At 34.0% G+C, this 24362-nt stretch overlaps 1 protein-coding gene and 1 long non-coding RNA gene across 5 annotated transcripts; both read right to left on the bottom strand.

The window, feature by feature from the left end:
* Window positions 1-9800: 9800 nt before the first annotated feature.
* On the bottom strand, window positions 9801-12721 carry LOC21403000. 4 transcript variants are annotated; one of them, XR_002902506.1, is made up of 6 exons: window positions 12583-12721; window positions 11566-12168; window positions 11315-11463; window positions 10906-11239; window positions 10655-10810; window positions 9801-10496 (listed from the first exon to the last, which is right to left on the bottom strand). It is a non-coding gene; the product is annotated as an uncharacterized LOC21403000 (long non-coding RNA). The 4 variants fall into 4 exon arrangements; XR_002902505.1 differs by having other exon boundaries at window positions 9801-10536; XR_002902504.1 differs by having other exon boundaries at window positions 10649-10810.
* A 2304-nt stretch (window positions 12722-15025) lies between these two features.
* Window positions 15026-17357, bottom strand: LOC21403001 (pentatricopeptide repeat-containing protein At4g19191, mitochondrial). Its single transcript, XM_010101603.2, has one exon. It carries the CDS (start codon window positions 16980-16982, stop codon window positions 15042-15044), a length of 1941 nt encoding a protein of 646 aa, XP_010099905.2. The 5' UTR covers window positions 16983-17357; the 3' UTR covers window positions 15026-15041.
* Window positions 17358-24362: the final 7005 nt, after the last annotated feature.

The raw sequence follows: 24362 nt of genomic DNA on the forward strand, positions 1-24362 counted from the left end.
AACCCGACAACAACCACATTAACTGTCAATTAGAAAAAGAGCATACTATCTTAGAAAAAAAGAAACAAAAAGAAAAAGAAAAAGGGCATAATAAAAGATCAAACATCAAAAAATAACTAATTACCTTGCTCAACCAAGAATAATACATCACTAAAACCTGAACGAGTAAAACTACGCGAAACTTTTGAAAAAGTTCATCGACGACCTACATAAAACTACCATCAGAGCCTCTTTCTTCAATCACTGCATAATAAGTTATGACAATAAGAGAATCACCATTACAGCCTCTTTTTTCAAACACTATACATTAAATGAAAGATAGAATGAAAAGTATTGTCTAAAAAAAATGAAACATTTCAATAAAATGCGTATCAATGGCCAAAACATTAAAAAGAAAGGAAAAAATAACCAACAGCAATAACATATAGGAATCTGCTTTCCCAACACTTTTAACAGCAATAACATATAGCAATAACATATGGATTTGGATAATCTCAAAAGGTGGCAAGGGCTTCAGATCCTCCTATTTTAAGCCTAATGCCTAAAGACAGTATCAAGCCTAAGCCACCATGCACAATCAAATAGTAGCAATGGTGTCCCAGAGAAAATCATTGGACCCAATTGTTTATAGTTGAATCCCAAACTAAATCGACTTTTGTATGGCTCAAAACTCAATCGGCAAGAATATTTTCAAAAGAAAGAAATGATTGACACATGATTGAATATCAAGTATTTCAAAGGAAAATAAAAATATAAAATACACGGACCTCTTCAACACTTACAAAGTACTCGTCGCGCTCTTTTTTTGTCCTAATCTTTGTGCTGTCTTACTTGACCTTTTCAGGAGTATCTTCATCCGGCCAAAAGAAATGGAAGAGAGTTTGTTCTCAAAATGTTGGCTCTTTTTGGCATCTCTTGCAAACTGTCTAGGAAATGCTCTAACACAACAACTGAAGTAGACAAAAAGACAATGCCAATGTCAACATATTGTGCAAAATCAAAGTATTTAATCGATACAAGGATATTAACATTGCTATATTAGTTGATTCATAAATATAAAATCAAAATAGAGTGAATTCAAATGATCCCCTTACTATTGCAACAAAAATTAAAGAGGGTTTTGATTACCCTGCTCAACCATCTCTATTTCGCAGTGCAGACAGCTAAGCAGTGCAAGCCCCATGCATACGTGTTTATGTATTTTAAGACAAGAGTGGAAGAAAATACTTTGCGGAAACTCTATCGCCGGTCTTTGTTGCCGAAACGATTGTTATCCGTGGTGGTGTTGGCAAGAATTTCTCGGAGGCCCATGACTCGAGTGTGAGATTTGCATGCATAAGTTCTTTCCAATCGACTCCAGGGCTTCAGCGGCTGATTTGACAGAAGTAATAAGAGGGACAATACTGTCGGATAAAGATGCTAGCATAGCATGAAAAAGGAGACTATCATGCCTTTTCCATAGACGATATGCAGGATTAGGTGTGACTGAGTTGTCATCGGGGTTGGTTATGGTTGGTGACGGACATGGAAATGAGCCATCAATATAGCCTTCAAGGTCATATCCAAAACAATAAGGCTTGGTACTGCACTCGCCATAATGGATAATTGAGCTTGGTCAGTTTCAATGGGAGTTGTGTGGCTGCATTAATAGCCAGTACTACCTGGTTTGGTGGCTGCAGAGCAACAATGGTATTGTTGGCCATGGATTGGTTTTGGTGTTTGGTTTTGTGAAGCTCGCTTATGGCAAGTGGGGGCTCTGATACCATAAAGAGGTTTTGAGTGAATGAATGAATTTCGACTTCTCTTGTATTGATCGTAATGATGAGAATATATACAGTTTGAGTACATCAATTAGTTCCACCCTACGAGTGTGGAACAAAGTAACAAAAAGATAAGGATAAATAACAACGACAATATCTAGCAGATTCTAATAGATTCAGAATACAAGATTTAAAATACAAACTATAAAATTTAAACTTGCTTGTGGTTGGAGAGATTTGCGCTGATAGTATACGCCTTTACCTAAGGCTCCGCAACTTCCGTGTTTAGAGGGACATCCTCATAATGTTGCTTTAAAGCTTTTAAAGAAATTTTTTGTGTTCATAACCAGTGGTTGGCTAAGTCGAAACAATAAAAAGTAATCTATATATATATATATATATATATGTATGTACATGTATGTGTGTGTGATTCCCCAACATAACAAAATATCAATAAGTATATCATAGTATCAAATGTTTAAGGCAAATAATCCATTAATGATACTACCATCAAATTAAAATCATAAAACGGTAAAGAAAAAAGATGATTAACCATGCAATCAATAATAAAGGCGGCCGAATTCTTAATAATAATAAGATCAACAACAACAATAATAATAATATAAAGCGACTACTACAGTGAAAGAAACTTATGATTCTCGCATGCAACAAGATTTTTTTTTTTTTAAAGAAAAACGAGAATGAATTTAATGAGCAAATATAAAAGAAACTACTCATAGTTTTCTTTACGTAAAGATCTCCCTTAAAATAAAAGAAAAATAGATTACGAAATAGTTGATAACAAAAACTAAAAACTAATATATATATATATATATATATATATATATATATATACATCAGACCAAAGAGCAATTACAAAAATCACAAACCTTGATTCATCACCGAAAACATCATTTGTAGTTGAACTTGAAGACAAGTATGGCCGGTTCCATAGACCTACGAGCAACTTGTCTCTGTAATCATCTTCGCCATCACTTGTGAGTAATTCAGAATCCATGGAGGACATGTTTACTTATCCGTAATCGGAGTGGACATCAATCGGAGTGGGTAGGAATTGGAGTCAGAAATCGGAGTCAAAATAAGTTGTTTACTTAGGTTCCAGGAATCGGAATTGGAATCAATCTCAATCCTATTCATGTGTTTACTTACACTCAGAATTAAAATAAACTGTTATAAATTTACTTACCTACCCTTTAGTAGATTTTTGTGTGTTGAACTTTAAAAAAAAAATTGTATATTATGCTACCTATCTTAATATTAGAATAACTAAATAGTAATTAGATTTTTTTAATCACACCTAATTAATCATCTAAGTTATTTTTCTCAATAAATTTTAACTCAATTTCAAGAAAAGAATATGATGATGAAATAAAATAAGAACAAAATAACTAAGTTTTAAGTCCTAAACTTTTCAAAAAGAAGTTCCAAGTCATAAATCGAAAAATATATCCTAAGCATAATTCAAAGTACCAACATAATTTAAGTAAACTAATAATTGGCTAATCTAATACTTAAACCCCACGACTAAGAATTTTGAGGATGTATCCCTTCTTGAGTTGATCTGGGATGTTGTAGAATACACGTAGGCAATTATGCTTTGTTGCTAAAATATTGGTGGCATCATGAACTTGATCATCATCTAAGCCATCAATTTTCAGCGTTTCTTGATACAAGAAAACCTGTCCCATTACTATAGCCACCATCTACCAAGTAGTAATAACCTATCAACCAATATAAAAAGTAACAATATTAAACAATGAGCAAATAGATAATATACAAACAATATAATGCCATTAAAAAAATATAGTGTTGTTGTATAAAATTACCGTTAGGAACCTTTAAACCATTTCTTCTAGTCACTGCGTCCCTTAACACACGCATATCGTGCATTGAACCTTCCCATCCTAGTAGGACATATATAAATTGCATGTCTTGTGAACAAACTCCTAAGACATTAGTAGCAATCTCATTTTTTCTTGTTCTATATATTGATTTGTCTGCCTCTGGCACACGAACTCTTGCATACGTTCCATCCAATGCTCCCAAACAATTCTACATTATTATGAAAAAGAAGCATAAAATTTTAAGAACACAAATATAATTTAAAAACAAATTTTTTTCAAAATAATAAAAAAAGAGAACACATACCTTAAACCACTTTCATTTAGGGTCAGTTGAGTTCTCCAAAACTGGTTATGGGTTTTTCCAAAATTCTTTTTGACACTGAATAATTGTTTTTAAACACTCGTGAAAACATTTACTAATCGTTCTTCCGGATCCTTTAAAATTGAAACTAATATCACCCTGTTCTTAACATGATGTGCTAGGATGTGCAAAAACATTGCAAGCATCTCCTCAACAGATACATTTCTTGTGCTTGTCAAACCTCCTTTCTCATACAAAAGCTTGCATAATCTTCTAAATGTTTCTCTATCCATTCTTATGTGCCACACACTTGATATCACTCTCGTAAACCAAATCATACAAGTGACCTAATTGTTGATAAACCCTTATAACTATCTTTGGACTTCGTATCCTTCGTTTATAATAAATAGAAACATAGGTACATATAACAGCACACACAACCATAATCATTTGTAACATCATAACTATCTTTTTTATCATTACAACCACTATCTTCTTTTGTACTAAAAGTCTAGACATGATTACTCTACATTATCAACATATAAAATTAGATTTAGTATCACATTGTATATTATAAAAATGAACAACAATAGGCATAACACAAGAATCAAATTATAGGAAAAAAAGAAAAAAAAACTAGAGTACTAGAATCACGAGAAATAAAGAGGGATAAAAATTATTGATAGTTTCAGTTTTCTAATCTTATAGTAGAAATTCCTAAAATAAAACAGATATAAGAGTTTAAAGAAATAAAGAGGGATAAAAAAACTAGAAGCATTACTACGTGTTCTAGTACTCTAGTTTTTACTGTTCTAGTACTCTAGAAGGAAAAAAAAGCTAGAAGACAAAAATAGAGGATGAAAAGCTAGTACGTAGTTTTGCTGTTCTAGTACTCTAGAAGGGAAAAAAAAACTGAAAAGCTAGAAGCATTATCAACGTGGAAAGGAACAACAAAACTACGTCTTCAACAAAAAAAAAAAAAGGCAAAACGAAAACAAAAATAGAGGATGATTTATGGCTTACCTGCAAATTGAAGAACCACGGCAGAAGAGGGGATGGTAAATGGCTGAGAGAGAAAGAGGAAAATAAACCCTAGAGAGTTAAATAAAAGAGAAAAATTAAGGGTAAATTCGTAATTTTATATTTAATATCAGGATTAAGAGTGGTAATCTGGTAAGAGGTGGGGGGAGTGCCAATCCCATTCCTCAATCCCAAATTGGTGTGGGACCCACACATTCTCACTCCTATTCTAGGATATAAATAGGTAAGTAAACATAGAGTTAATTTTAAATCCCAATTCTCATTCCCTACTCTTGATAAGTAAACATGCCCGGAGACTGGAGAGTTGAAAGGAAGTGTTTTGCACTTGGGAGTAACCGGCACTTGCGGTTTACACTGAGAAAGTCAGAAACGAAGGACACGTAAATTTATATTAGGGTTATGAGATATTTGGACCGCGGAAGGGACAATTGCAATGGGCCTGTAGCAATGGGGAGAGGATTACTCACGTGCTACGCATGTGGTATTTAATTCATTATATTTTTTTATATATAAAATTATAAAATGTTAAATTTTTTTATATCTTTTTTGTTAAATTTTATAAAATGTTAAATTATAAAATTATATTTTTAAATTTTTACATTGCAAACACCTAGAGGTGTCAATTAGGCTGGGTCATCCATGAACGGCCCAGCCCAGCACACTACAGTGGTCAAGTCGGCACGACCCAACCGTGTACTGTTATGGGCCGGCCTGGCCCAACATGCCAAAAGGGCTTAGGCTGGGCCTCATGTTTGAGCCCCAAACCCCAGACACGGCCCAGGCCCACGAAGGGCCAAGCACGACCAGCGAAGGCCTGTGCCCGCGATATGCAATTTTAATGAGGTTTGAGGCATTTTAGTGTCAACCGGTCGACCTATGCTGTCCAATCAACCAATCATTTTCTTGTAATTATTCATATTATTTTAACAAAATCACATTTTTTTAGGGGCATATAATATATTACTTTTTTTTGTCATCAAATATGAAATTATAAAAAATCCTAAAAAAATTGTTAATCATGAGTGAAACTTAAGTGCATTAAGAAAATTAAGTTAAAATTGAGTTTTGAGGGGAATCTAGTGTAATCCGGTAGCAGAGAAGTTGTAAGCCACCGGTCGACTGGTGCCTGCTCAACGGCCATAAATTGGACCGTTGAACAGGGCCTTTAGTAGGGCCGGCCCTATGAAGGTCCTACATGGCCATTAGTAGGGCCGGCCCAATAAAATCCTAAAGGCCCGGCCCTATGAAGGTCCTATAAGACTATTAGTAGGGCCGGGAGCTAGGGTTGGGCCTGAAGGTCTCCCCTTATGCCCGGCACAAGCTCGACCCTCTACTGTAGAGGGTTGTCCTTGGGGCGGCCCAAGCCCGTGACGGGGGCATGGCCCTTTTGACACCTTTACAAACACCTCATCATACATAACGATCCTCTGGTTAACTGGTGTAAAATCTTCATCATCAACCCCAATACACTCCTCAATGTCATCATCAGCATCATCCTCAATGTTAGAAATGTCTTCAACATGACCATCAACCTCGATATTCTCGTCTATGTTCAAAGAGGACAAATTTACTTGTTCGTAAAAATCACATGATAATTAATAAATTAACAAAAACAAGCAAAAAAATGCTCATTCTGAAAGGTTTATTGCCAATAATGGAACAGATTATCAGTTATAATCTCGCAGACTATATCACAATTTATCATATTATGAACCATAATATAAACAATGTCATATTAATCTATCAGATTATTTTTTATAATTTGACAGACTGTAGCATATAATCTAGTATATTTTAAGGAGTAATCTGCATAATCACACAATCTATCTGATTATTCCTCAATTCGACAAAATATATACTATATTTTGACAAATATGAAAACATATTAAGAAAAAAACAACATAAAAAAGTAAACAAAGTATAATGTAGGAAAAACTTGGACTCACCTGCTTAGGACCATGCAATTTTGTACCCCCAAAATCCTTCAAAACTAAAGCGATAGTTTTTTCAATTTCCTGATCAGAATCATCACCGACAAGATCATTCTCAATCAAGCTCTCATCCTCTCTCTTCTTATCTTTTTCTTTCTCAGCCTTCTGCGCAGTTTCCTGCAAATGAATCTCATCTTGTACAAACTCCTTATTATTTTGGTCCTTTCTCCTTAGTCTGTTACTTCAATTCTTCTTTTTCACACTCATTATTCTGGTCTTTCAATTCTTCTTCTTCTTCCTCGTCAATATGAGAAGACTCATCATGATCACGTCATCAGAAACTTCAACGTGTCTTCTTAGCAGCAAATTGAGTATCAAACATTTGAGGAAAGATGAAGAGATAGAGGGAGGGGGAGCCCTAGGCCTTGTTCTTTTTACAACTCTAATTTTATTATTATAGTATTTTCTCATTCAAAAATTTAAAATCAATTTTTTTATGACAGTATTTTTCTTTCATATACACAACTTAAATCATAACTCAAATTATGATTTGAGTTGTAAAATGAACATACTCCTATTCTCTTGTTTGGTTGGAGGGATAGATAGAGGTAGGCTCTCTCTACTCGGGCCCACCATTTTGCTTTCCTCTTCTAATGGAAAGATCCATACAATCTAACTATTAAAGATTTGAAAAGACCATTTAGTCCTTAAAAAAATTAGTATGAAATTAATAAAAAAGACAAAAAAGTAATTAAACAAATATTTATTCATCCATCATTTTAACTTTCATTCTCTCCTACTAAACAACACAAAGAATAACTATAATCCTCTCTATTCCTAACATTCTCCATATCCCCAACTCTCTCCATTCCTCTTATGAAACGGAGCCTTAGTATGAAATTGGTAAAAATGACAAAAATGTAATTAAATAAATATCCATTCATTCATTCTTTTAACTCTCTATCTCTCTCATTAAACAACATATAAGATTACTATAATTTTTTCTATCCTTCTAACCAAACGGAGCCTTAGAGCCCTAGAGTTTAGCTGAGAAATAAGGAGATATAAATAATTTGTTTTACGTTTTACGTTTTAAGCCTAGAGATAAGCGCATACGTTAATGTCGCAAAATACGACACACTTGGAACTTGTCATAGAGAGCTCATACACTTTTTTTTTTTTTGCTCACTTCTTATGGTTATATTTCTAAAAGGAAAAAAAAAAGAATTTTTGTGGTGACATGCGCAACGCGTTGTTTAGACTTTTACACACGAAACAAAGAATTATTTTTTCTTTTTCACTGTTTTTATTTTTTATTTTTTATTTTTTGGTTAAAAAAATTGTTAAATTTTAGTTCAAATTTGCTTGGATGCAATAAAACTAAAGAAAAAGTTTAAATTGAGAAGTTTCAATGCAGAGCTACATTTTTTTTTTATTTGGCATTGCATCAGGCAATTGTTACGCAAGTGAGTCAGAAGGATGTTAAGGACAATGAAAATCGTCCTGGGTGTCTGTTTATGAGGTTTTTTTTTTTTTTTGGCTAAAAAAATTCTTTTGGAGAAGGTCGTAAATAAGATTTTTCTCTTTTAAAAAAAATAACATTTTTCTAGGCGGAATAAAGAAAAATGAAGGAATTATAGATGAATTAGTAAACATCAATGCATTCAGAATTTACCATATTTATCTCACGTAACAATTTGCAAAAAAAACAACGGATTACTCCATTGCGAAATTTAGTAAATCCCAAGACTAATTTTGATAAATTCCACAATTTACTCTTAGAACTTTTTACCAATATTACCGATTTTCCATTTACCCAGTATTTTTTTACTTTTTAGTTATTAAACTTGTTTTTATGCTTTAAGAGAAGACGTCATTCAAACAAACCCAACTATAAGGGAAACCACCTTCATATCAAAAAGTAAAAAAACAAAACAAAAACTATAAGGGAAACTAGAGCTCTCATAAGGGCCGGGCCGGATCCCTGGCCCATGACGGGCCCGGGCAGGCACAACCCTCTACAGTAAAAGGCCAAGCCTAGGGAGAGATCCTCAGGCCCAACCTTAGCCCAGGCACTTGTCCTTTAGGGTCAAGGCCGGGTCTAGGCTCGGGCCCTATTGGGTCGACCATACTAAAGGCCTGAGCCGGCCCTTTTAAAATCTAATTTTTATTATTTTTTAAAATAATTTTAAATTTAATGACAAAGAAAAAAAAAGTGATATCATATGCCCAAAAAGATGTAATTTTATTGAAATACGTTATCATATGCCAAAAAAAAAACAAAATGTTAATTAGGATTAGAAAGGAAAATCAACGCGTAATATGTTATCATATAAAATCAGTGCATAAAATACAAAAATTCACCATATATGGGACATACCCAAAATAAACTGCAAGGGCATACCCAATATTTTACATGTCTTATTAAATGTATTAGATATTTTTGTAATATAATATAATAATAGACATTTTTAGATTCAAGGCTCCCATAGTTCACATTTTTTGTTATTACTTTTTTTTCTAATCTTAATAAAAAAATACAAAGTTTTATGAGGTGTCTGGGTGTTTCACGGGCCTGGGCCGTACCTATGTCACGAGCTTAATATATGAGGCTTAGCCTTGACCCTTTTAGAGTGTCGAGAGAGCCCGGCCGGCAAAAATACAAGCCTTGGCCCCATTATATATAATACATATATATATATATATATATATATATATTTATATAAGGGAAACCACCTTCTCGCCACTAGAAAAATGTAAACAGTTAGGAGACCACATGCCTTTTACAATGTAAATGCAGCTGTTTATTCTTTCGTTATGTCATTTATTAACACTATTTGTACATATAATTCATTAGATTTTAGTTATCGTGAAGGATTGTCTTCAACACATATATGAACAAAAAGGACAACCAAAAAAAAAAAAAGTAATTGAGAATCCAACATGGAGCACAGTGCAAAATGTCCCGTATATTGTCAGATTTCTCATCTTATTTGGTTCCATTGAATACTTTTATAACCATCCGACAATCCTAAAATTGATTGTCAAACCAGAATGTGTGAGATAGCTGAGAATAATATATTATTTCCTCAACTTATTTTTCTGAATTGATTTTAGGTGTTTCATCTTTATTGTTTTGTAGTTTCTATATTTCCTACCTAATCTTGCAATAACTTCATGCTAATTCATGTTCCAGATTTAACTCGGATTCTGATGATTCTCCTTTCAGCAGCAACATCAAACTATCCGACATTTCATATATACACAAAACTTTCAGAATGACCCTTATCTTCAACTGCAGAAACATGATGCTTCAAATGCAGAAATATGATGCTTCCCATTCACTTGGACAATGTTTTTACCTACAGATTTCTTCACATTGTTACATTTCACCATTTTTCTTATTGCCGCAACTCCGTCCCACTTTCCATCCGACGCATATATTTTTGCCATCTCCACGAATGGAGCTGCAACCAAGGGACCCAGCTCAAAGAGACGGCGAGACATATATTAGGTTTCAAAGGCATATTTTGAACTAGCTCGAATGCTTCTTTTTATCTTTCCCTTACGCCCGAGAAGATCCACAATATCCTCACACCTACCAAGACGTTGATAATAGTCATATTCACTCTCCTCTGCTGAAGGAGCCAAAGTAGGTCGCACAATAAATTAAAAAGAAATGAAAAGAGTATAAGCTGTTAGAAAACATAAACAATAAAACTAAATCTAAAACTAGAAAGTGTAACTTACAACTACCTCGGCCGACCTCATGAACTCCAAACACGGACGCCACAAGGTTGCCCTAGTAGTTTACTAAAACAATCAATGAAACCATTGGGGAATATGTTGACCTCAATCTTCAAAATTAGCTAGCCTCCTTCCCGACTCGGGCATAGCCTCAAAAGCCTATGTCTGGAATGAAAAATATAGCGACATTACTAAAATAACAAAATAATAATTATATTTAACTACAAAAAAAAAAGATTAGCTTAAAGTGAAAACATTACCTGAAATATTTACGGGCATCCGAAAAGGTTATACTTTTCACGACCTCTCTTGTTCGCTTAACACCTTTACTCCTACATTTCCGCAAAGTTTATCTTCTTTAGGCTTGTGAGCGTCAAATCTTAACGTTTCAATTCCATAGGGATGCTGATCAAAGAATTTGAGGTCAACGGCATACTTGAGCCAAGATGAGTTAATATGCTTCTTCGGGTCTCTAGCCATCAAAAACCCAACTAGCCTGAGAAGATCCACAAGATCCTCACACCAACCGAGATGTTTATAATAGTCATGTTCTCTCTCCCCCACCGAAGGAGCTAAAGTAGGTCGCACAATAAACTGAAAAGATTATAAGCTGTTAGACCAAAAATGATAAAACTAAATCTAAAACTATAAAGTGTAAGTTACAACTACCTCGGCCGACCTCATGAACTCCAAACATGGACGCCACAAGGTTGCCCTAGTAGTTTCCTAAAACTGTCAATAAAACCACCGTGGAATATATTGACCTCAATCTTCAAAATTGGCTAGCCTCATTCCCGACTCGGGCATAGCCTTAAAAGCTTATACTTGGAATGAAAAATATAGCGACATTACTAAAACAACCAAATAATAAATTATATTTAACTAGAAAAAAATAGATTAGTTTAGAGTGAAAACTTTACCTGAAATATCCACGGGCATCCGAAAAGGTTATACTTTTCATGACCTCTCTTATTTTCTTGACAGCCGCGGAAGGTGAATGCTAACCGGATCAAGGTCGCTGCGAGCTCCAGCAACCGCCCACCTATCCCTACACCGGTAGAACTCCATGCCCCAGCAGTACCTCCTCTCGATTACGACAACACTCAGTTTGTATCGAAAGACGCAGAAAAATAGTATGAAAGACGCAACAAGAATCGGGGCTGCATAGAGAGGGGATTCGAAACAAGATACGAGGGATTGCCGCCGGAAATCACTAAAGTTATTCGGGACATGGGTTGGCAAAAATTCTATAGCGAAGTTTATCTTTTTTAGGCTGTGAGTCTCAAATCATAACATTTAATTCCACAGAGATAGTGATAAAAGAATTTGAGGTCAACGGCATGTTTAAACCCAACTAGCATGTATACAACTGCCAATGATCTATTCTTGATTCTGACTTTTTCTCTGTCCAACTCTTGAAGACTTTTAGCAACATCATCTACGGTAACACCAAGCGAGCTCTTTTTCATCAATATTTCATCAATCTCATGAGATTTAATTTCTTCTTCAAAGCTTTCTTTTTCCTGATATCAAATGAAGCAAATTCCAAACTGATTTTCACCAACTCCACAAACTTCTATTCTAAACTTCTAAAAATTTGAACAATGTCATTCTAAAGAATCAAGCCTACTCCCCTGTGCTAGGATGAAACATATTGCTAAATTTTAGGAAACAGAACAGGTAAAAATGCGTATATTATGTATAAGCCGTTAGTCTTCGTTATATAGTCATATCCCTAATTTCACTTTCTTACTTTGGTTATTTTAGCCAATTTCTCCATGCAACAACACGATTATAAAGAAAAAGAAAAATGTAATCAAAAAATATATAACGAAGACTAATAGCCAATATTTGTTTACACCAGACCAAAAAAAAAAAAAAAAAACATTAATACCAAAATTTTTAAAAGAATACATAAGTGTCAAAGTATCATATACCTCAAAAAGCATCATTTGTAGTTGAACTTGAAGACACATATTGGAGTCATGGACCAAAAATAAGCCACTTGTCTTCGTCTTCGTCTTCAAGCGATTTAGCCTCCATAAATTGTTGAAGAAAGACCAAACTGTTTTGCACTTTGAGTATTCGGCACTTAGGGTTCACAGCTTAAGAGTTGAGAAATGAGGAGATATATAAATAATAGGTTTTAGGGTTCTGGGAGTCGAGAGAACCGGAGCTACGCTTAATGTCATAAAATACGACACACTCTGAAGTTGTCGTAGGATTAGAGGAGAGCTCACGCTTTTTATTTTTTTATTTTTTTTATTTTTTTTATTTTAGGAGCTCACTTATTACACTCATCTTTCCGAAAGATTATTATTATTATTATTATTATTATTATTATTATTTTGTTTGGTGGCAACGTGCACAATGGTGTCGTTTAGACTTTTACATGCTTGCAACAAAAGAATTATTTTTCTCTCACATTTTTTTTTTCTTTTTACGAACTTTTAAATTTCTATGATAAATTTGCTTAGATGCAAAAGATCAAATTTACTAAAAAAGCGTTAAATTGAGAAGTTGCAATAGAGTGCTATTTCTTTTTTCCTTTTAGTGGGTATTGCATCAGCCATATGACAATTATTAGATAAATAAGTCAGAAGAATGATGTAAGGATTTTTATTTTTTATTTTTCAATAAATTATACAATGAATGAGAATCCCAATCATGTCTTAGGTGTATGTATATATGTATGAGGACATTTAAAAAAAAAAAAAAAATTTGTGGAGAAGGTCGTGTGTAGCAATTTTGGGCGGAATAAAGAAAAATGACAGGAATTATCAATAAATTAGTACAACATCAGTAAATCCGAAATTTGATGTTTTTATCTAGAACATCTCCAATGCAATGTTATAATTAATGTGTCAATTATAAATTTAACAGAGTGTAAAAAAATACATTTTAATACAATGCCATTTATTGTGTTAAATTTCTCATATAATATATTTTATTGTAAATTTCGCACCAAGAATAGCATATAAGAAATTTGACATTTGATTGCTAATGGTTGAAATGTTTACATTTTCATGTAGGCCTCGTTCATTTCGCAGATGCGAGTTTTCAATTCGAGCTGAGATGTGACATTTTCTTAGAGCTTTTCACTGTAGTAGAAAAAGTTAGATTTGTCATTTTCTGAGAGCTTTTTACTGTAGAAATCTAAAACTGAAAACTCAAATCAGTGAAATGAACGAGGCCGTAATCATTACAGCTTTTATATTTTCTGATTATTATTATTTTTTTAAAATTTACTTTTACAACTTTTGAAGCTTAATAATTATGACAAAATGTGGATTTAACATTTCAAATAGTATTATACATTACATCGGGGCATTATGCATTACATTTTAAATAGATTTAACATTTTAAATAGCATTATGCATTAAAATAAAAATAAAAATAACATACTATATTATACTTTTAAATGTTAAATGTACAATTAGTATTAACATTTATATTGAGGATGGTCTCATGCCACAATTTAATAAATATAAGATTTATATGAAAAATAACATATTTATCCCGTGACCCATTTCAGTAAACCCCCTGATCATTATTTGACGTATGGTCATTTTTGATAAATTTAAAATTCACTCGGATTTACCCCATATGACTAAATTTTATAAATCTGGAACTTATTCTTATATTTTTATCGGCTATTATAATTTTTATTTACCTAATATTTGTTATATTTTAGTTTTTCAACTCATTTTTACCCTTACAAATCTTCTTTTAAAATTATAAATATTATTTACTAACAATTGTAGCTTACTCCCATAAACATACAAGGCTGCTGGCTATAATTTCTCATTTTTGGAAATTTTCAATTATGCCATTAAAAAATAACACTATTTGTATATGGATGTTTTAACAGTTATTCCATTATTTACTCGTGATGAATATCGTTATTTTAATCGTAAGATATTGATTCGACGATTGTATTAAATTTGATAACTGACTAAAAAGATTATGATAATTAATAAAATTAGATTATTATCATGTCACGACATTAAATTTTTATTTTTAATGATAATTACCAATAAAAACGTAGCCATTAAAACCCCTCATATATATATATATATATATGATTTTTGATATTTCATTGGATTTTTGTTATCTTGTAGGATTATCTCAACACATACGCGAAAAAAAAAAGAAGGTAATTAAGCATCCAACATGGAGCACGGTGCAAAATGTCTCGTATATTCAGATTTCTTATCTTATTTGGTTCAATTGAATACTTTTATCCGACGATCCTAAAATTGATTGTCAATCCAGAATGTGTGAGATAGCTGAGAATAATATATTATTTCCTCAGCTTATTTTTCTGAATTGATTTTAGGTGTTTCATCTTATTATTTTGTACTTTCCATATTTCCTCACTAATCTTGCAACAGCTTCATGCTAATTCATGTTCCAGAGTTAACTCTGATTCTGATAAGTCTCCTTCTTTCAGCAGCAACATCAAACTATCCAACATTTCATATATACACAAACTTTCAGAATGACCCCTATCTTCAACTGCAAAAACATGACGCTTCCCATTAACTTGGACAATGCTTTTACCTGCAGATTTCTTCACACTGTTACATTTCATCATTTTTCTTATTGCTGCAACTCCGTCCCACTTTCCATCTGAAGCGTATATGTTTGCCATCTCAACGTATGGAACTGCAGCCAAGGGATCCAGCTCAAAGAGATGACAAGACACATACTCGGCGATTTCTATGTTTTGGTGAATCTTGCAAGCACTAAGCAATGAACTCCATACGCCAGCATCAGGTTTCAAAGGCATATTTTCAAGTAGCTCGAATGCTTCTCTTATCTTTCCCTTGCGCCCGAGAAGATCCACAACGCAGGAATAATGGTCTAAGCAAGGATTAATACGGAACACTTTTGTCATCACATCAAAGCACTCCAATCCTTTCTCAAGGAGACCTGCGTGAGCGCAAGCTTGAAGAACGGCAAGAAACGTGACGTGGTTTGGTTTCAATCCCGACTCGAGCATCCTGTTGAAAAGATTCAATGCTTCTTTTACTTCTCCATTTAAAGCACACCCTGAAATTATTGTTGTCCATGAGACAACAGTTTTTTCTGGCAAGGCATAGAAGAGTTTGCGAGCATCGTTCATACTTCCACATTTTGCATACATGTCAATTAATGCATTACAAATTATGGTGTTGTCTCTTAATCCATTTGAAAAGGCATAGCCATTAATCCACTTACCAACCTCTAGTGATCCTGTTTGGCTACATCCCGAGATAACAGAAAGCATAGTAACCAAATCAGGCTTCTCACCTGCGGTTTCCATAGCATCAAACAACTCCAATGCCTCATCTAAATCCCCTTTATCAGCATAGCCGCTAATCATAACATTCCACGTCACACAAGTTCTACAAGACACACAATCAAATAAAAGCCTTGCGGCAAAAATATCGCCACACCTGGAGTACATAGATATCAGAGTGTTAGCCACTGCAATGTCAGAATCACAGCCAAGTTGAATCCCATGACAATGAACCGAAGCGCCCTGAAGCAGTGCCTTCGGTTGTGCACATGACGACAATAAGCCTAAAATAGTGCTTGAATCGGGTCTATATCCGTCAACCAGCATCCTCTTATAGCAATTTAGTGCATCAATAGATTTCTCAAAGTTTGAGTATGCTGCTATCATTGAATTCCAGGAGACAACAGTCCTCACATCCAAGTCAATCCCATCAAAGACAACCTTGGCTGAATCCAAATCGCTGCATTTCGCATAGGCACTGATCCAAGTGTTCGCTACGGAAATATCAGCTTCTAATCCAATTCGAATTCCGAGTGAATGAATTGCTTTCAACAATTCTACATTCTTCGAGTGTGAAGTTATCGCTTGAGTCAGCCCCATGATCGTGATCGAATCCAGCTGAATCCCTGCAAGCCTCATTCGGTGAAATAGACAGAAAACTCTATTGGTAAAACCCAACTGAGCCAATCCCACTATCATCGAATTCCAAGCAGCCACATCTCTTGCGGGCATTTTCTCAAACACGCCGTGCGCATCGCTTAAGCGATCGCACTTCAAGTACATATCAACCACGGCCGTTTGCACAAACACATCAGAACAAACCGGGGATTTGACGACATGGGTGTGAATAATTTGGGAGAATCTGAGATTGGAAAGCTTGGAACACGCTTTGGCGACGAAGGGAAAGGTGAAGTTGTCGGGTTGGAGACCATTTTGTTTCATTTGTCGAAAGAGAAGGAGGGCTTTATGGGAATGGCCATGATTGACAGCTTCTCTAATGGCGGAGTTACAGAGCCCAACGGTTTTGAAATGTGAATATTTGAAGGTATTCATAAGGCAATAAACAAGGGCCAAGTTTGAGACTTTGAGGTGGTGGTTTTGGAGGGAAAAGTGAGAAAAGAGTAAGAAAAGCTCTAGTTTGATTATGACGGGTTCTCATTTTCATCAAAAGATGCATAACACTAAATCAAGAAAACCCAACTAAGAAAAATCCGACCATCATTAAATTCCGAGCCGGCGCGTCTCTCAAACATATTCTATGCATGAACCAAACTGGCAGCATTTTCAAAGGCACTTAAACGAGGATCTGAGACAAACTTTTAACTGACCAAGGGAGTGGGAGTGGTGGAATTATCGTTTGGCGAAAGAGAAAAGTCACAGAAAACTTCTGGAGCGGTCAGAGAGGACATGCCACGGATGTGAAGGTGATGAGAAGAAGAAAACCGAAGTAGAAGGAGGGAGAGAGTTTTTTTTTTTTTTTTTTTTTTTGGGAAGAAGGGGGGGTTTTTTTTTGGGGGAATTTTTTTTTTTTTTTTTGGGAAGAAGAGGGGATTTTTTTTTGGGAGAAAAATAGAAACTAGACAATATGTCATGATTTTTAAGGTTAGATTAATTTTTGTTATGATATTAAAATTATTATACAGTGATATTATTTGAATTTTGTGTACTGAGTAAAATTATACTTGTACTTTTATGCATTTCATTTAATGTCTTTAGATTTTGTGAGTGCTGTGAGTTTTCATGTATATTTTTGTGATTTTTATGGATTTTATGACTTTTAAGTATTTTTGACAATGGCATTCTCTATAATAGTTTGTGTTTGCTGGCACATGTAAATTTAAGCTTAAAATTTGTGGTGTTCTTGCAAAGTGCCCAAGATATCGTGGCTCTTAAGGACTATACAGGGATATGGAAATTATGATATTATTTTTTTAGAGGTGTTTGGTATGGGGTAATTTTAGAATGAGAATGAGAATCTTCTCATATTCTCATGTTTGGTGCAAAAATTGTGATTTTCACATTCCTAGAAAAGTAAATCCAATGAGATTCACTTTACCTTATTTTTGAGTAACGTGAATAACACCCAATAAGGTGTTATTTACTTTCCTGAGAATTTAAGTACTATGGGAAACTATTAAAAAAATAAAAAATTTGCCACATCAACACTTTCATTCGAAATATTGACGGAATAAGGGTGAGGGGGAAATTTGTAGACGTTTTATAGTTTAAGGGGCACAACATGCACATTTTAGAGTATGTTTGGTAGGATGGACAGGTGGAGGTGTTAGAAAAAATGGCAAAAAGTTGCACAGTGGAATTTTAAAATTTGCATTAAACAAAACAAAGTCGAGTCATGTTCATGATGTTATATATCATAAATACAAAAGATGTACATCATACCTTTAGGAGACGAACCGTTGAATCTTGAAAGTGACTGCAACGAATGGAATAGACACCAGAAGAACCTCAATCAACTGTCTTTCTCTACTATTCTCTTTCCGACGATCGGAGAGCAAGTGGGCACATATCGTTCAATCTCTTGCTTAGTTTCTTGATCTCCTTCCAACCACAAGAAAGTCAATGGAAAAACATTTTTTATGTTTGAACAGTTTTTCCAATCATTATGTGCAGGATTTAAGATCGGACGAGGCAGTCGCCGTCGCGGATTAAATTTTGATAAGTCGCTGTCGCACCAGATCTTAGAGCTGTGAAATTGAAGCCGCGACCAGCGACGAAGATCTCATTGGGTTCTCCATGGCTTTATCCGGGAAGGAATAGCACATATCGGGCGAACGCCGATTTGATGCTTGTTGCGGATCTGAAATCTGAGTTTTTTTCATTGATTTTTGTGATATTTGAGATCTGAGTTTGGATTTTTTTTTTCTTTTTTGTGATTTTTGTAGTTTTTAAGATCTGAGGTTTCGGTGGATTTTTTTTGTGTAAATTTGAGATCTGTGATTTTTGTCAATTTGGTAAATATTGTTTTTACTACTAATCTAATTCTCAATTCAGTAAATATCATATTTATGAGTAAAAATAGTATTTAACAGTTACAAATAGTTAGATTTTCAAATAAATATAATGTGTATGATATTTATCGATAAATACAGTATTTATTAATTGTCAGAGCCCGTCATTAAATTTTCAGATGAATATGATAAGTGTGGTATATACCGATAAATACAATAATTATTAATAAATATAATATTTACCGGTCGTTAAATTTTCAGATAAATATAATAAATATTGTATTTATCAATAAATATGATATTTATTAATAAATTTAATATTTACCGATAAATATGGTATTTACCAACCGTCGAAGTTGGTCACCAACGATGGCCGCCGGTCGCCGACCATGGTGGACTTGACTCGAGAGAAAAAGAGAGAGTAACAAGAATGAGATTTAGAGGTATTTTTATATTTTTAATAATATTTAAAACTTAAAATATCAAATTATGCTATAATTTACTATTTTTTTAAAAAATGCTATAATTTACCGAATAAAGTACCAAATATGCTATTCCTTTTTTTTTTTGTTAGTAAAAAATGGCATTATTGGTTAACCTATGATATATGTACACTGGTTTCTTAGCATTAATTCAAATTTGAATGGCATTAATTCATTATCGCCGCGTCATTACCTATTTGCACAGCTCCATCATCTAGCATTGAATTTAGTCGTCTTCAATTAATTTGTTTTTCCCTTATTTGTGCATATAGTAGTTTTTTCTCCCTTCTTTTGAAAGCCCTCGTTAATTTTATCGATTTGAGTTTAAAATTTGATTTTTATTACAGTAAAAAACTCTAAAAAATAATAATATCTATTTTTTTTACTACAGTAAAAAGCTCTCACATAAAATTACATCTGAACTCGAATTAAAAATTCGAATCAGCGAACTAAACGGATCCTTAATTTATTTTCATATAGTTGACTTGCCTAATTGTCCTCTTCCAAAAAAAAAAAAAAAAGGCAGTTGTATTTGCTTTCACATACAAGTAAACATGCTGAAATCTTCTTTTTTGAGCAGCCAATATTGCATATATAAACAATATTCATTGGGACTCACATGTAATCATAAATTACAAAAAGATAATGCTAAAACTTTTTGAAACAATTTCTTGATTAATAACTCTAATGACATACATGTTCTTCTCTTTGTAGTAATAAATTAAAGATGGGAGGATAACAATGAACAAGAATATGGAGAAAAAAAAATTGAGTTTGTTTTAGGCGAAATGTATAGATAATCAAACTAGAGAAATATAATAATTGGAAATTACAAAAACCAGATTACAGCAGATACACAAACAACAAAAATAATATAGAAATTTGAAAAATGTAATCAAAATTTTGGACGAGGAAGAACCCAGAACTGCTCTCATACAAAACATGTATTCGCACCTAGAAATACTCTTATACGAAACATACATATTTCCAAAATTTCAATTAACAATTAATATTATCTAAAATTCCTTTGGTAACGTTTACGTGATAGAGTACTTAATCAATTAACATGTATTCGCACCTAGAAATACTTTTTATATTTGAACAGTTAAAAGTGAATTGTTTTATTCAAACAGAATTATTAATTAAAATAATTCATCTTTGGCCTGATCCAATATAGATTCTACCACTAGAAACTATATTAATGTCTCTACCCATAGAGTCTCACCTCCGATGACTAAGAAGAGCCGTCTCCGTTAGGAAGTAGACAACATAACAATTTTAACATGAATAAAACGCCCAATTTTATTCCATCAATTGCATATCTTAACATTTAGACTATCATCTTTAGATTCATGTCCTCTGTATATTCTTCACATTATATGCACGACCTAAAGATTTAGAACAACAATCTCAGACTTCCGGTTTATTTATCATACATTCAACTAATATGAACGTAGAGATAATAAAACACTTGATATATGAAATAAATAAATCTTTATTAAATAGTCAAAATGTCTAATATACATGTTACATTTATTCTTGAAGGGCTAAACGCTAACATGAGGGAGGAAGAGGGGTAGAGGGGGAGAGATGGAGGAAGAGGTTCAATCTCTTGTTTGGTTGGGAGGAGAGGGAGAAAGAGAGGAGAGATAGAGGGAGACTGAGACTCTATCTATTTGGGCCCACCAATTTACATCCCTCCACTAATAGAATGATCTATATAATCTTCCCTTTAAAAATTTACACAAACTATTAGATCTTTAAAAAGTTTAGTATAAAATTGGTAAAAAGGACAATATAGTAATTAAACAAACATTTATTTATTTATCTTTTTAACTCTCTCTCCTGCATACCAAACAACATAAAAGGATTACCATAATTCTCTCAATTTCTCATATTCTCCATCGTTCCACCTCTCTCCATCCTCCTCCTCTCTATCTCTTCTACCAAACGGAATCTCATAGTACTATAAGGAACATATTAACACAATTGATAAAGTTGAGGAGGAATTTATAAATTTTTTTTATGATTATTAATTATAGTTATTTGTGGAATAAAAGGACCAAATTTTGTGTGCCTGAATGCACAACGGTGTCGTTTAAGCTCTTTTACACTTGAAGCATAAGAGCTATTTTTCTTTTTCATTTTTTAAGAAGTGGTTAAATCTCTTTGCCAAATTTGATTGGATGCAAAAGGTAAAATTGAATATTGAAAAAAAAAGGTTAAACGAATAAGTGATAGCAGAGTGCTTTTGTTTTGTCTTTATTTTGCTTTTGTTTTTTTTGTTTACTCTCTTTTATATATATATATATATATATTTATATAACATGCAATAGTTACACAAGTAAATTAGAAGAATGTAGGTTTCGTTTATTTTATCAATTCGAGTTTTATTACAGTAAAAAAACTTTAAGAAACAGTCATATTTTATTTTTTTGTTACAGTAAAAAATTCTCACATAAAAATGTATCTCACCTTAAATCAGAGAACTAAACGGACTTGTAATAAGGAGCCTCTCTCTCAATCATTTGTGTTTTGTACGAAGCATCACCTTCTTCTCCTATGGGGGCTAGATTAGGGCACCGTCTTAGGGCTAGTTGTTGTGCCCCCGGTCGAAGAGAGGAGTGTAACGCATGGGATTTGGCCACCGAGGTGATACCAAGTTAGAATACGAAGAATGTCGCCTACAATTAGGGCTGTTCATAAACCCGAACAACCCGCAAACCCAACCCACCCCGCCCCAACCCAAGCCAAAAAAAGTAACCCGCAACATTATTTTTAAATTTGCGGCTCATTATACCTCTGGCCCGAAGTGTTTGGGGCGGATTGCGGGTTGGGCCCATAACAACCCGCAATCCCCAGCCCAACCCGCACAACATACCCCCAAGCTTTCGGCCCAAGCCGAACTGCCCAAGTTCTACCCTAGGCTCGCTAACATTAGGGTTCACAATCTCATTCTCGGTCTCCCCTCCCGTGAACTCCCTCTTCTTGCCTCTTCCTTTTCAGTTTTCCCTCTTCTTCCCCTCCCGTGAACCCCCTCATAACTCTCTTCTCATTGCTCAGTCCTCTTGGCCGCCGTCTTGCCCACTTTCTCCGGTGCTCTCTCGCCGGACTAATAAGGATGGTTGCTATTTCTATTTAATGATGAAGTTTGAATATTATATTGAACTTTAAGTCTTTGATTTTTTGAATGTTGAAACCGACCACCCAACCCACCCTGCACCGCCCCAACCCAACCCGAACATCGTTGGGTTGTGAAATTTTTCTAATATCGTTGGGGCCAAATATGTGCAACCCGCACCCTTTGGGGCGGAGAAAAAAAATCCTACCCCGCACCAACCCAACCCATGAACAGCCCTATCTACAATCACCTTATGAGGGCATCGTGGTTGGAGGTAGTTGGGCCTAGATTCGATGAGATCTGTGAGGGTTATGGTCGGATGTAATTGGGCCTGGGGTATCCAGGGCGTTGACCGAAGGAATCTCGCAAGGGTGAGAGGATGGTGCGGCTGATGGAGATCTTCTCTAGCTCTAGCATGCTGGGATTGGGGCAGGAGAACATCAATTGTGGTGTCCGAGGTGAGATGGGTCTGTGGTCATGAGTGCCAAATCAGGAGAAAGGTGTAAAAGAATGTAATTAAAAAGGTAATGAGATATAAGAATAATTGATTTTCTTTCTAATGTTTACTTATTTGTTAGATGGTGTAATGAGAAATAAATTCTTTATCTTGGGATTACTAAACATACCAATAATAATCTCATTATAATACAAATTTTAAAATATCTTTTTACACAATTAAGTAAATATTAGCGTATAACATGTGACCTTATTTAGTGTATAAAATTAAATTTGGTACTTATTCCTTTTAAAGGATAACCAATGGGAGTGCACAAGAGTAACGTTATTTCATTTTATTCCCTATGCTACGTGGGACCACTAAACTTTTATTGTTGATTTTTTCTTTTCCAACTAAACCATGATTAGGAAAGAAAAGGAACACTTTATCCTTTCCCGAAAGAATCAACTTGTCATATGATATATTCATTGGAATATATATATATATATATATATATATATGTATATTCATATATATTAATCTGACCACATTTTGCTCAATCGTTCTTCTTAGAAGCTCGAAAGAGGCGATCAACAAATATGATATTTCTTGTGCAATTTCGAACCATGCCCAAATTTGGGAAGAAAGTTGGAGAATTAAAAAAAAAAAAAAAAGGGCAATGCTTTTCATTTTAAGATCAAACTCAAAACAAACTGAAATTATGAGGTTTTGTTAAAGTATAAAATTATTGTTGGACCGCTTAAGCTTTTGGGATGGATTGGTAAACTAACATGGTATTAGAGCGGGAGGTCCTGAGTTCAAACTCCCGTAATTACACTATTTATTCCCATTTTAAATTGTCATCATGTGTTGGGTCTTTAATATATCTCGGACGTGTTGGGCTTTCTAATTAATTTATCCACACGATTGTCCATTGTCCAGGCCACACGTAAGGGGGAGTGTTAAAGTATAAAACTATTGTTGGCCCACCTCCTAACAGCTTAAGCTTTTAGGATGAATTGGTAAACTAACAGGTTTTCCTTTACAATCAAATTTTCATGGGAAAAATGTAAAAACTAACCCAAAGATTTAGAAAAAAAAGGGTTTTAAGTTCAAAAAAATAATAATAACATGACAAGAGTCCCAAAATTTTAGCAATGAATTCCATTCTTAAACTGAAGTTAAAAAATAATTGAGCTTGTTTGCTTGTTTCCAATAATTGAACTTCTCGAGAATTATCTTCATTACCAATTTAACCTTTTTTTTTTTTTTGCTGGACAATATCAATTTGACTTAATTGCTACTATTTTATACAATATTCAAGAACAAAATGATCCCGGGAAAAAAATTAAATTACAAGGATGAAGGTGCCAAGTCACGAGAAGTTGATCACGGGGCGTATAGGTGCTCAAAAACCAAAAACCA

The sequence above is a fragment of the Morus notabilis genome, unplaced genomic scaffold (genome assembly GCF_000414095.1).
Source record: "Morus notabilis unplaced genomic scaffold, ASM41409v2 Scaffold604, whole genome shotgun sequence".
NCBI classification, from domain to species: Eukaryota; Viridiplantae; Streptophyta; class Magnoliopsida; order Rosales; family Moraceae; genus Morus; species Morus notabilis.

Coding starts and splice junctions, on each gene's coding strand:
- LOC21403001 (XM_010101603.2), bottom strand. CDS start 16,982: ATGAATACCTTCAAATATTCACATTTCAAAACCGTTGGGCTCTGTAAC.